This window comes from Episyrphus balteatus, chromosome 3 (genome assembly GCF_945859705.1).
Source record: "Episyrphus balteatus chromosome 3, idEpiBalt1.1, whole genome shotgun sequence".
Classification (NCBI taxonomy): Eukaryota; Metazoa; Arthropoda; class Insecta; order Diptera; family Syrphidae; genus Episyrphus; species Episyrphus balteatus.
Window position 1 is genome coordinate 6,473,919 of NC_079136.1, and position 13,838 is coordinate 6,487,756.

Consider the following 13,838-nt stretch of genomic DNA (forward strand, 5'->3'; position numbering starts at 1 on the left):
ATCGGTGGTGTCGTTTTAAAAAAAAGGTTCAAAGGAAATACCGTTAATTAGGGTCCAAATTTTCCACATAACATTTTTTTTTTCCAAAATCGTTAGAGCCGTCATGTCCGATTGTTATCTCGAATTTGATTTTGTATGCTGCTGTTAAGTTTATTTTTGACTCACAAAATAGCACGAAAGATGTTTACAAACTCAAATTGTAGGAACAGTAAAAATTTGTATTGGGTTACACGGTAAAACTTTAAGAAAAAATGTATTTGTAAGGCCTAGTACGCTGCTAAAGCGAAACGAAAATTTGTGTAGGTCTCCAAAGTCAAAAAAACTCTTTTTTTAGTAAGTAAAATACCGTGCAAAATTAAATGTTAGTGACGAATGATTTTAATTTTTCCAAATGTTCGGGCATAGGTAAGAATTTCGTTGTCCAAGCTGAAAAAAAATTTCGTTCACAATTTCGTTATGCTTGTTATGTAAGAAAATTTTCGTTTCGCTTCAGCAGCATATCTACTAGGCTTAAATACGAAACGAATACCAATCGTCTAAAAAAAAGTATTTACTATAATTTTTGGGTGAATTCTAGTATTTACTTGGATGAATTTTGTATCTACTGAAAGTATTTGCCTGCTAGCAGGTACTTTTTTTATGCATACGAAATTAAGTAAATACTATGAATTTTACCTTTTACTAGAATTTATAGTATTTACTTTCACCTTTTACTTTAATTAAGTACTATCTTTTTATGCATATCACCCAATGTGCCGAACATGATTTAAATTCGATTTTTTTTTAAAGGAAATCGACATGAATAAAACAAAGTTTTGATTGAGATTCCATTCACTTTTCATTTCGACTTACGTTTGTTCACGAAAAAAAAACGAGTGACAAATAGAATGCAAATTGAGTCTTGTCGTATATTTTGATGTCGTTTACGACATCGGTAATAGGGGTAAATGTTATTGCTAATCGGTAATGATTTTTCTTTTCTGAAAAAAAAAAGAAAAGAATTTCCTCGGGCAACAAAGCAAAAAATAAATAAAAATTTGAGCGTTTTAAAAAAATTAAAAGTGAAAAAAATTCAATAATTCCTTACTTTTAACAATTCAGTTCAGAAATTTTTAATTACGAATGGATTCTGCGCGATTCGGCATTTCGATACGAATGGAATTCGTGATAAGGACGATTTTCATAATGCTTTTAAATCCTCTTTTAAATCGATTTTAAAGTCGTTGAATACCTTAAAAATCAACTTCCGTTTTCCACTCACAACGATTTCACCTTTTTTTTTTGTGGTGAGAGGTGATTACTACACTGCGCAGGTGCATAAATTAGCGGTCAACTGACAGCTAACAGCTGTTGCTTCTGCCAAGAAGAAGTGACACTTTTCATAATCGGCAAAAATAAATACACAGAAAAAACGAAAAAGCCGCAAGCGTTTTTTTTCTCGATGAAAAATTAAAAGAATACATACCTACAAAAAAAGATAATAGAAAAACGAATCTAATTAAACAATTTAAACAAATAATGAGAGGCTAACCTGAAATTGAATAGAACAAAAAAAAAAAAACATAGAAACAAAAAAAACAGCCACGCGATGTACAAACCTTTGGAAGAGCACAATAGATTAGCATTTAAGTATTTCCAAATATTTATGGTTGTTGCTTTATATTGGTAAATTTATTTAATTAAATGATAATAAATTAAATAAATAAAATATATAAATTATCTCTAGGGTTGTATCAATCTTAACAGTATTTGTAAATAAAGCACTTTTAAGTAGCAAAGATATCGACTTGGATGCACCACTTTTTGTAACATGGTTCCAATGTGTAGTTTCTACATTTATATGCTTTGTTATGAGCCGACTGGCTCTACTTTTTCCAAATACCATAAGTTTCCCGGAAGGAACTCCACTTGACATTGATACATTTCGAAAGGTAACAAGTTTCTATCTTCTTAATTCATATTCTAATTCTATCTTATTCTAGATGTTACCACTTTCATTTGTATTTACATCAATGATTGCCACAAATAATTTATGCTTGAAATATGTGGGAGTTGCATTTTACTATGTTGGAAGATCACTTACAACTGTGTTTAATGTTATTCTTTCGTATGTTATGCTGAAGCAAAAGACTAGTTTCAAGAGTATTATGTGTTGTGGTGCTATAGTTCTGGGATTCTTTTTGGGAGTTGATCAGGAGAGTCTGACAGGTAATTTTTCTTTACTTAACATTTACAATCTTTTTTCATGTTCCTAAGATGGAAGCAATTGTAGGGTGAGATATAAACTCAGTTAACCTTTACTTAGGTACTCAACCAACAGCCACCTCTATTTTAAGCCATCTGCTTCCAGTTTCGCACGACAAGTTGATTGGGGTCCCTTTCCGCATCAGATGACATAAAATTACTCAAAACTAATTGCTCTAAGCCAAAGGCGAAATGAATCCTTTGAGATCCAAATTAGCTCAGACGCCTTGCCGTACAAAAATTCCATGTAACAGTGGAAGGTAGATCTCGTCCTTAACAAACTAGGGTCTTTATCCAATTGGGTACCTAGCTCCAGTCCAATGCCCAAAAGTCGTTGTGACTGTCAGGGCCTGGTAGCTCGTGGTTGAATCTTCTCTTGCACTGTCCATGTGTGCACTGGAACCTTTATTACTCCTCTAGGAAGATGAAAATAATTATGCTTGAATTGCATCGCCTTGTCTGAACCTTTTTTGGGTATCAAAAGTTTCAGTGATAGAAGCCGGCCATTGGCCAAAGTTTCTAGGCGATCACACAAAATAGCTTACAAAGTTGTATATGCGATGTTGAGAAGACTAAATACCTCTGTAGTTTAAAGAATTCATCTCATTCATTAAGATGAGGGCATTATATGCCGTGTTTTTATTCAATAAGGATACTTTTCCCCGACCAAATTGTATACCCACCAAGTCTCCAGCCAACCCTTCGTAGTGTTTCAATTAGTTTTCTACATTTATTCTTTCTAGTGGGCCCTGAAAAAAACTTAGAGAGACGCCTTCATCAAAAGTTTTGGCCTGGCGCCCTACTATGTAACTTTGTTCTACTTTCGCATCTGTTCGAAAGTTAATTTCAAATTTTGTTTTCTACTCAAACGTATTTGAAATTAAAAACACCAATTAAGATCTTCCAAAAGGATTTGACATGACAGGAGACGTATAATTTTCATTTGTTACAGAATTACAGAGATCCCTTTTTTGCGAATTCGAACACATTTTTTGTAGAACCAAATTACGTAGTTGGGTCCCTGGTCGAAAACTTCCACACAAGTTTTAATCTTGCTTAATGCTTATACCTACTTTATTGCATCGCACTTCCTGGATGAGTTTAATGTCAGTGTCAGCTTTGTAGCTATTAAGGATCTGTTTTAGTTGTCTGGTTGCAAGCGGTCTGTTCAGGGTCCGAATTTCGTTGCCCAATCTCAGTTTTCTAGGGTAATCAAAATTTGAATCATCCATATATGAAGATTATAGTTGGTTCATTAATTGAAGTTTTACGGGGGGCACTAAGCCCAGGGGTCCCCAATTTATATTTTAATCAGGAGATCAATTTAATCGTTCCTTGCAGACCTGTAATCCGAATACGTCGGACAAGCCGATGTGTAAAACAAAGTATTTCGTCCTGAGTGGTAATCAAAACTCTAATTAAGAAATGTAATTTAAAGCAAAGGACTCAAGACGCGGTGTACACATACTGTAATAACATAATTATCATCCAATAAGTTTCTGGAACTTCTCGTTGCCTAAGGGTCATTCATGTTAGATCTCATGGTTGTCGATCGAATGCTTCTTCAAAATCAAACAAAGTGATAAGCAAATCCTGCAAGCAATCCTGATGCTATTCCATAATGATTCTAATATTCTGGATTGTATCTGTGGTTGACTTACCCTCGACAAACCAGCACTGGGGCTATTCTGGTTCAGTGAATAAGTGAATCGAAAATATTTTCACTTTTTCACTCTTAAAACCGATTCTCGTTCTCTAAAAAAATATATAAAACTGTACCGAATTTGAGCGTATTGCGATGGAAATCGCAAGATGTTTTGGCGTCGACGGCTTTTATCATTGATTGCTTTTATTCACAAAGAGAGAATCACCAAATGAATAGTAAAAGTGAAAACAATGTGAAAACTATTCGTTCGTTTCATTTACTCACAGAACCAGAATAGGCCCCCTGGTCATCAGATAGACTAATTTATTTTCGCAGTCGGGTACCCAAGACTTGCTCAACGATCTTCATCATAATTACCGTTAATTGAACGGTAATTGTCACAGCTTCGCCTTTGTATTATAAGAAGGTGACTTTCCCTCTATAAAAGTTCGCTGTAGGAGATCACACATACTTTGTTTTGTACTCACTTCATTGCGAACTATATTGGTGTTGTTATACAGATAGTTTTGTATATTATAAATAAAAGCTTCGCCTTTTTCCTTATACAGTTTATACCATTTGATCTTCCCAAAAGTCTTTGTATGTTTATTGTCGTTCACTGTCTCCATGAAAAATTTTGTCAGTAGCAAAAAAAATTTATAATAGCATTATTACTAGGTTAAACCTTTTTTCGCTTTATCTGACTTTACTTTTCAAAAACCTAATGAAACTGAGTAATTGAAGTAAAACCAAGAAAATTAATATTTAATCTACCCTTTTTTTCAGAGTCTTTTTCATGGCAAGGTACATTATACGGAGTAGTTGCATCATTGAGTGTATCAATGTTTTCCATTCACACAAAGAAGGCGTTACCACATGTTAACCAAGAAATTTGGTTATTAAGTTACTACAACAATTTCTATTCCAGTATATTGTTCCTTCCGTTGATAATAATTAACGGTGAATTAAATGCAATTATAACTTATCCAAATTTATATTCGGGATGGTTCATTTCGGTGATGGTAGTTGGTGGTATTTTTGGATTTGCCATTGGTTACGTTACATCTTTACAAATTAAGGTAAAACTTTTACAATCGATCGGAAAAATATATAACTTGTTATTATTTTACTTTTAGGTAACATCACCATTAACGCACAATATATCTGGCACAGCAAAAGCTTGCACCCAGACTGTTATAGCTACACAATGGTTCAATGAAACAAAATCATCACTTTGGTGGATTTCGAATGCGATTGTCCTATTGGGCAGTGCGAGTTATGCTCGCGTTAAGCAAGTAGAAATGGAACAACAGCACAATAGAGCATCAATAGCAACAAAAATTTAAACAAGACACACATTATTTATACAATTAAACTGACTAATTTTATGTCCTATATGTTAACATAATTGCAATATTGTTTTGGTTTTTTTAATTGGCTGCACGTGCTGCTTCAGGTTTTTCATCATCCTCTTCTTCTTCGGCTACTTCCGCTGATTTGTTATTTTTCCTCGAGTTATTAATTGAACCTTGTTCTGGTACATAGAGGAAAGGATCGATTTTCAATTGTTCACTGCTTGGAGGACTCTTTAGAAGAACTCGTGTAATAAATTTGCCTTCACGTTTAGGACGCATCGAATTGACATCTTTTAATAGCGATGCAAGATTTTCTTCAAGATGTTTAACATCCATATCGAGCTAAGACAGTTAAATGGTTTTAAAAGTTAGACACAAAGGTGTTTTTACAAAATAGTTACCGTTCCAATGCATGTTTTGATCATTCCAAAATCTTGTTGGTGTTCATCTTTAGTGGCAGCATAACTAACACCATCCGAGAACTTTTTAATCATTTCGGCAAGATTTGTTCCCAAAGTTTCACTTCGTGGATTTGGGAATTTTCTCTTCAACAAACCCCGAAGACTTACTAACTCAGGGAGGATATTTGTATGTGCAATAATGAAGTGGTAATCGGTAAGTAACAGATCTCCGTTGGTTATGTCTTTAATTAGTTCCACACCGCCGACAAGACTTGCACCAGCTTGTCTCGCTTCTGCAATTAGATGCTAATAAAAACAAAAAATGGTCAAACTATTTATTTGAAATACAAAAGAAAATTTTATTAATCATAACAATAATTTCATAAAACTATAAAAAAATGGCCAACTGAGGAAGAGACAAAAATTTTATTTAACTGTTATCATATCGACGGTATGGTTTTTTAACTTATGGCAAATGGGACTAAATCTTGAAAGGAAATGCAAAAAATCTTAACTTTGCCATGATGTCAAATAGCAAAGCCGTATTCAAAGGTATAAGATCTTAAATAAATATTAAACTTCGGAAGCAAATAGAAAGTTAAGAGAATAACCTATCGGAGGTACTGACACTGATGTGCAGGTTTTCACTAGTTAAAACGAAATACCTTGTTCAATAACCTACACTTCCATCTACCAAACTTAAAATAGAACCTGTCGTTATGCATGTTGGTGGAAGGATGAATGTAAAACAGTTTTAAGTAAAAAGAACATGGCCTTAAAGTGGAACATAGAATCTGCAAGTAAGAAGTACGTCTAATTTCAAGCAAATAATACGGAAGGCCGGTAGACGTACATAGGAGACGACAAAATTCTTCACAGATGGTGTAGGATTTTGAAAGATAGCTTCATCTAACTAAAGCGAAGTATCCAACGTAGAAGATGAAAAAAATGTTGGGGCAAACTCAAAATTTTGCACTCTAACTGACCATTTGTTTAGTGATGCATTTTTAGAAAAAAAATTCAAAATCGTTAGAGCCGTTTTAAAATTAATTTTTTATAAATAATTTAATTTTTTTTTCAAAAAAAGTTGGTATGCCATTTTTTAGCAACCACACGTAAAATCAAAATTCGCAAAAAAAATTCAATGTCACGTTTCCGAAAATTTGATTTTTCAAAAACAAATAAAAATTTCTTTAAAATTTTTTTTTTAATTTATATTGAGGCAATATAAATGCTTTTGCATAAAATTATATTATTAAAATTGAACAAGTTATTTGAAAGATATTCAGAGAAATTTAAAAATCGGTAGGTACATGGAACCGATAAGGATTTCTAAAAAAACTTTTTTACAGAAAGATAGACCTAAAAACTGTTACTTAATTTTTTTAAATCAAAATCGTAGGACTTGTTTTTGAGAACATCAAACATTTATAAAATTTGTATATGACAGGTACCGTTATTTTCTGTCAAAATAACGGTACTGTCTGTATAGTGCTCAAAAACTGCTACATATGTATACCAAGTTTAAAGTGGGTCGGCCCTTCCGTTTAGGCTCTAGCTATTTATACAGACCGACAGACAGACTGACAGACAGACGGATTTTTGAGACCTATTTTGTTCGCATTCATTTTATGTCGTTTTCTATTTGCGAGATTGAGAGTCTGATTTGTGAATCTGAGAGCTAAAAGAGGGGGTGAAGAGGGGAAAAAGGGCTTGAGGTCAGTGGTACCAATTTACTTCTTTTTTTTTCAAAAAAAAAAATTAAAATCTACTTCCTACTTCGCACCATCACAAAAATATCAATAATTTTTTTAAGATAGATTTTTATTAAAAAAAAGGATATTTTGTAATCTTCTTCGATTTGTCTCAATCTACTTCCATTTTTTCTTCAAATCTACTTCGACTTTTTTTCTGCAAGTGGTCTGAATCTCGATTTTTATCAAGATTCACACATACAAGCACACTCACTCCTCTTGTTGATTTTTATCTCAACATTTTTTAAATGGGAACATTGTGTTCATCATAATTTTTTTTCCGCCGGGTACAAAGGGGTTAGGTCATAAATGATAGTTTGACGGAAAATGCGACTAAAGTTTGATTAATGTATGAAAATAAAGAGCATATTCTTATTATATTAAAACCCGAAAAGTGTAATTTTGTGACTTAAGCCCTTTGTACCCGGCGGCAAAGAATTAAGGTAAAAAAAAGTGTCTTTAAAAGGGTGAAAATACCTTTTTTTGAAATAGTGAATACAATATTCGAATTCCTCGGAAAATTCTACATCAATTTCATATATGATTCTCTATAAAATAGTGAGACAGAAAAAAGTTCTAACGACATGAAAAAATATACACCAAATTCGCAAAAAAGAGGTGTGTCTACAGAGGGTTAAACTTGATCTCCAAAATCTCGACTTATAAAAGTGACGCTAGAATTAAACAGCCTTTTCTAACAACTGTGCAGGCACAGGTTTACTGTCATGGTTTATACTTTATAGTAACTTACATTTTCTTTTGTAAAAGCAAGAATCTTCCTCTCATCTCCGTGATCGAATTTGTGAGGAATCATGGCCATTCGATTGAAGTTGTCTACAAACCGATTAGCTTTTTCTGCTTGCATATTCAACTCAATCTCAACATCAAGTGGAGCATTAGGCACATTGTACATTGATGGATCATGAGTTTCTCGATGACACTGGATAGCTTCAGCTACAGTGTATACATTCCAGCGATAGTATTTCCCAACATAACAATTGTCTTTTGGGATAGCCTTCCACGAGTCATCGACATGCTTACTAACTTTGCTCAGGTTAAGTCTAGACAATAATTAAACAATTAAAAATGATACTTGAGAAGGAATAAATTCATTCTTTACCCCTTGTTCCTTTGATTGTGTGGAATAAAACCAACTTTTTTAACTTCTACTTTGACTTTCTTCTTGCGAGCCTTCTCACGGGTACCTTTTCTTGCTGCTTCTGTGACAGCAGATAAATGAAATTCACGAGTGGTCGAAGATAATTGCGATCGAACAGCGAGTGATCGCATCAAAGAAACCACAGTTATCATTTTTATTTATTGTCTTTACAGGATTTTTGAATAATTTTTAATTTTAAAAAGAGCTAGGAACGAAATCGACTGGGAGAAGAAAAAATAAAAATTTGTGACATAACCTAAACATTGGGCTGTCACTTTTGCGGTATGTCAAAAGGGTTTTATCTAGTGGGCGATAGATGGCCAGAGGTAAGTAACGTAAGACAACGTTTGGGACTTAACGTAGAAAAACCGTTATTTTCAAAAGAAACAAAACAAAACACCGGAAATAGACAAAGGAAACTATAAACCGGAAACAATACAAACTTATATACAAAGAAACGAAAACTATATTTTTTAAATACCAATTCATTTTAGTCCAGTCAAATTGTAGTTTAAAAAAGCAACCTATCTTACTACGATATCCCTAACTATTTTTTGGACTCGAATCGACAAGAGCTGATCAGTCTCATACTCAAAACACGCTTAATTTGAAGGCAAGTTCTTTCAAAAATCACACCATTGGATTATGTACGATGAGAAACTTCGATGCATCTGAGAATAGATACCACTTTGCATAGAGGAGGTGTGTTTATTCGAATATCCAAGGTGAAAGGGTGTTATTTTTAGAGAAATGAAAAATTAGATTTTATAACTTAAATTTATTAATTGAATTGTTACTGTCAGTAGGTATATGGACAGTTTTTATTTGTTAATGCAAAACACAAAAATGAAAAAGATTTTTTTTTTTAATTCCTTAAATTAGATGATTTTAACCTCTTGTGGATGAAATTTAGGAACAAAGTTATTGAAATTAGTGACCCATTCAAAATAAGGTGTCGGTGCTTTTGTAAATACATACTTTATATTCTAGACTATGTAGATCTTTTCGTCCAAATGATGTTGAAATTATTTCATTTCAAATTTGAAGTTTGTATGGAAAATAATCTCATTCGCCTTACAACCTATGCTAGAATATATGTTATCTTATCGTAAGGGTACCTTTTATACCATTGATTTTATCGGACTTATCGCGGATTTTCCTTATTTCCCAAAAAAACACCCTTTAACCTAAAATATTTTTATAGACTTTTCGGGTTCTTAGTTTCTGTTATAAATGAAACATTTTTACCAATTTTCATTGGTGTAAACATTTTTTTCCTAGTTTTTGTGGTACTAATTCCGAATTTCACCATTTCTTAAAAAAAAACACCCTTTCATTCAAGATAATTTTGTACACTTTATATAGATTCTTAATTCTTATACCAACCAAAACATTTACACCAAGTTTTAAAAATTAATAAAATTTAAGTCAGCTGTTATGATACCTTCCTCACACACAACTTTATCTAAAACCTTCATCCCGAATTTTATCAGTGTAGCATGTTTTTTCACATGGGTTTCGGTTATATTTTACTTGTTGAAGTCAAAAAACAAGCACCCTTGTTTTTAATCGGCAATAACTTTTCTTAGAGCAATCGTATTGACTTTATTTTTATGTCATTAGATTCAGCATCAAAAAATACCTTGCAAACATGTGTCATATGATGATATTCGACAAACAATTTTTTTTCAGTATATTTTTGACCTTCACCCCCTCCCTCTTGTCCGCGAAAAAACACCCTTCCACCCAACTTTTTTTATACACTTCTTATCCCGAAGGCAAACTTTTTGCCAAGTTTCATGAGTGTTACAATTTTTTTTTTTTCTTGGTTTTATGTACTATTTAACCTGTAGGTACTATATAATTTTAGCATCATCTTGATTTTTTGGATCCATGTCAAAAAATTGCACTTTTCGTTAGAGTCAATTAATATTAATACATGTACAAAAAATTTTAACAAATACACCTCATGAGCTTAACTTCATACTGACTGGTATTAAACAGTATTTAACTAAATTATTTGATTTCGACGAATTTGATGATTTTTGAAGATTGGAAAGTATTATAAGTTCATGAATCTGTGTACGTCGTTTTTGCCAAAAATTGGTTTTTAAGAACTAAAATCAACAAAAATCAAGTATTCAAAATAACTCTGGTGAAAGTATGTATTTTATGCATTTGTAATACAAACACCATACCTACAAAAGTTCCTACATGAAAAAAAAAAAAAATATAATAAATATGTTTTTAATAGATAAGATGGTATTCAAATACATTACCACAATGTTTTGAAAAGAATTATGATTTTGAAGAAAAAATGGTCAAAAAATGATCATAGAATATTAATATGAAAGTTAATATTTCTTTTTTATTTTGTTATTTTCGTGTCTATATAAAATCGGTAGATCCACAGACTTAAAAAACTAACAAAAATTAACAAATCACGTGTAGCCTAAAATACAAAGATTGTGAATCATAGTTATACAAACTTCAAAATGCTTAGATATAGAGATGGATAAGTAAAGTAAAAAAGTATGAGCAGGTTGTTTATTATTTCGGGCAAAATTTATGTTCGTTATGGCTAAAAATATCGCCAAAATCATAAAGATCCATCGCATATATACTTTTTATAAACAAAAATAACACCCACCATTCTTCATGACTTAATTTCTTTCAAACGAAATTGTTTCATCCAAAAAGTTGAAATTATATTTCTAAAAACAAAAAAAAAATCTAAAAAAAAAAACTAAATTGAAAGAAATTAAAATGTTAACTACACGACCACTTCACTTCAAATAAACAATAATTATAGTGCCTTCAGTCAGTTTAAATATTAATTTGCAATATAAAAGAACCTCAAAGTCTTATGTCGTAGTCGTATAGTTTTAGTCATGTTGAATGACCGACTGACATCGCATAGAATAGAACGACGGACGGACGTTCTCAGGAACTGGAACTGGACAATGGAATGTTTTTCCCCCTTTTTAATAATACTCTATCCGTGTGTTTATAATTCATTTTCACTAAATAAACAATCTTATTCGACTATGTACACACAGAGTACACACCAGGAGCAGAGGACAGAAGAAAGGACAGTGGAAAAAGTAAGAAGAATCATTTGAAAGAATGGATGGATACTCATATAGCTAAAGCAAAAATATCTAAGTATCGCTTGTTCTAATTTTATATTTATTTCGAATGTTGTTTATTCAAAAAGTGTTAAGTTATTGGCAATTTATCTGCTATTGCGTGAATTATAATATAGGCTGCTGGGTAAACGTTATGGTTTGGCAGAAATTATGTTATTTCAAAAAACAAAAATATTGTATAGGAAATGCAAAATAGGTTATTTTAAACAATGTAAATTGTAAACTAGAAAAAGGGGGATTTTTCACTTATTAGATTTCAGCGAAAGCGAATAAATTTTTGAATAAATTGTTTCTGTAATTGAATTTACATTTCTTTTCATACCATACATCAATGTTCAATATTTATTTTCTTAATTACATAATTTGAAAAAGGATATAATAAAAATAATTTTATAAGAAAATTTTTTTAGTTTAAACAAAAATTTTGAACCTGATTAGTGACTAACAATTTAGTTAGAAAAAATGAAAAGGGCCTGCAGTTTACCTCAGAGTCCGAAAAGTTAAGCAGAGTTGCACTTTTCCATGACAATGATATGCTTGAAATTCAGGGGTTCTCAATTCTGGGCAAAAAGTAGTACCACTAGAACAAGTCTTGGTTGTGGAGGCTGAGGCGCCAGAATCTCCAGTTAAACCACTACCCCACAGGGTACTAATGTAATTTATAAAAATTTGATTTCCTATTTGAAAATCAAATGCTTTATTAGGTCATGTAACGTAACGCGTCTAAATTGGAACTGAAGTTATTTAATATTCATTAAAAATTGTTAAATTGGCTCCTGTGTTACTTGAAAAATCGTGTTCAATATGTGAAAATTCGTCTAAAAACTACCAGCGACGGTTTCGAATGTCTTGGGAGTTCCACAAGGCAGACTTTTTGGTCCATTTTAGTTCTTGTTGTTTATAAATGACTACTCATTTCATTTCGTTTTCTGCATGTTTGACTTTATCTGATGTGGCTGAGATAATTTCTATCATTATTATTTTATGAATGACTTTTCTTTAAAATTCGACAAATGTAAATCGTCAAACAACGAGTTTCACAGGGTTTATTAATAATCATAAGAATTAAGGAGTCAAATGACCGTAAGTCAGAGTTCAAAATGAAAATGTTATTTCAAAAGTTTGAGAGGGGCCTCTTTACTACAAAATCTAAGTATATTAAGTGTCAATACACCTTTATATCTATCTATGTTAGCTACTTATGTCTAATTTGCCAGCCTGTATTGTGTCCGTATAGTACAAAAACTTCGACATGTAGAGTAGAATTTGCCTATGCTTTCCTCAACATTCAACAAACTAAACCATTTATTTAAAAAAAGACAATGCACTTCACATACATTTATGAAATTGTCAAATCTAAGAAATTAATAGGAACTAAGTTTATATAAAAAAGTACTCATACGCCACAGATGCCCAATCAGCAAAAATACAAAGATCAACATACGAAATAGTGGAATTACACAGGGTGATTCAGGAGGAATATGCCAAATAGCTAGAGCGTGTAGTTTGGGTCAAAACCCCCGCGTTTAGTAGGGAGGGGCTATTTAAAAAAAAGGATTGTAGCTGTAAGTTCCTTAAGGCAAATTAAGTAAATTTTTTTTAATTGGCCCTCTCTCGGCTAAACGAGGGGAATAGACCCGACACCCTTTTCCCATACGATTTTTTTCTTGTTTCCAATCAACCTACACGCAATAGCTCTTTGGCACATTCCTCCAAAATCATCCTGTATATTTACCTTCTCTTTTGTTTTATATATGAAATCGAAAGTTACTCTTTTTACATATTCCTCTTTTACGGACATTATGATATGAACTATTGTTTTCTAAGAAGCAGTTGAATTAAATCAAACGCAAATTGACGAAATAAAATCGTCTTATTTCAATCTTGTTCTATTTTAAATATTTGGAGGATTATTTCATAGAAAGGAAAATGTAGTAGGACTACTTTTAGTTAATTGAAAGACATTTATAGTTAAATCAGTAATATTACAAAGGTTGCAGATCCAGAATGTTAAACATTTCAATTCTTTTGAACTTTCTAAGATCAATTTAAATAACGCGTACATAAAATCTTCCACACATATTATTACTAAGGAGAAACAGTTAAAAGTTCTCTTTAATGTGAATCATTT

At 32.0% G+C, this 13,838-nt stretch overlaps 2 protein-coding genes across 2 annotated transcripts; one reads left to right on the plus strand and one right to left on the minus strand.

Moving 5' to 3' along the window:
- The first annotated feature begins 1,314 nt into the window (after positions 1–1,314).
- Positions 1,315–5,297, plus strand: LOC129915449 (GDP-fucose transporter 1). The gene is made up of 5 exons (XM_055994992.1): positions 1,315–1,665; positions 1,727–1,931; positions 1,983–2,208; positions 4,676–4,968; positions 5,026–5,297. The coding sequence occupies exons 1-5, from the start codon at positions 1,589–1,591 to the stop codon at positions 5,233–5,235; spliced, it is 1,011 nt and encodes a 336-aa protein (XP_055850967.1). The 5' UTR covers positions 1,315–1,588; the 3' UTR covers positions 5,236–5,297.
- LOC129915448 (39S ribosomal protein L1, mitochondrial) lies at positions 5,215–8,812 on the minus strand. Its single transcript, XM_055994991.1, has 4 exons — positions 8,520–8,812; positions 8,151–8,460; positions 5,646–5,951; positions 5,215–5,586 (listed from the first exon to the last, which is right to left on the minus strand). The coding sequence occupies exons 1-4, from the start codon at positions 8,708–8,710 to the stop codon at positions 5,320–5,322; spliced, it is 1,074 nt and encodes a 357-aa protein (XP_055850966.1). The 5' UTR covers positions 8,711–8,812; the 3' UTR covers positions 5,215–5,319.
- Positions 8,813–13,838: the final 5,026 nt, after the last annotated feature.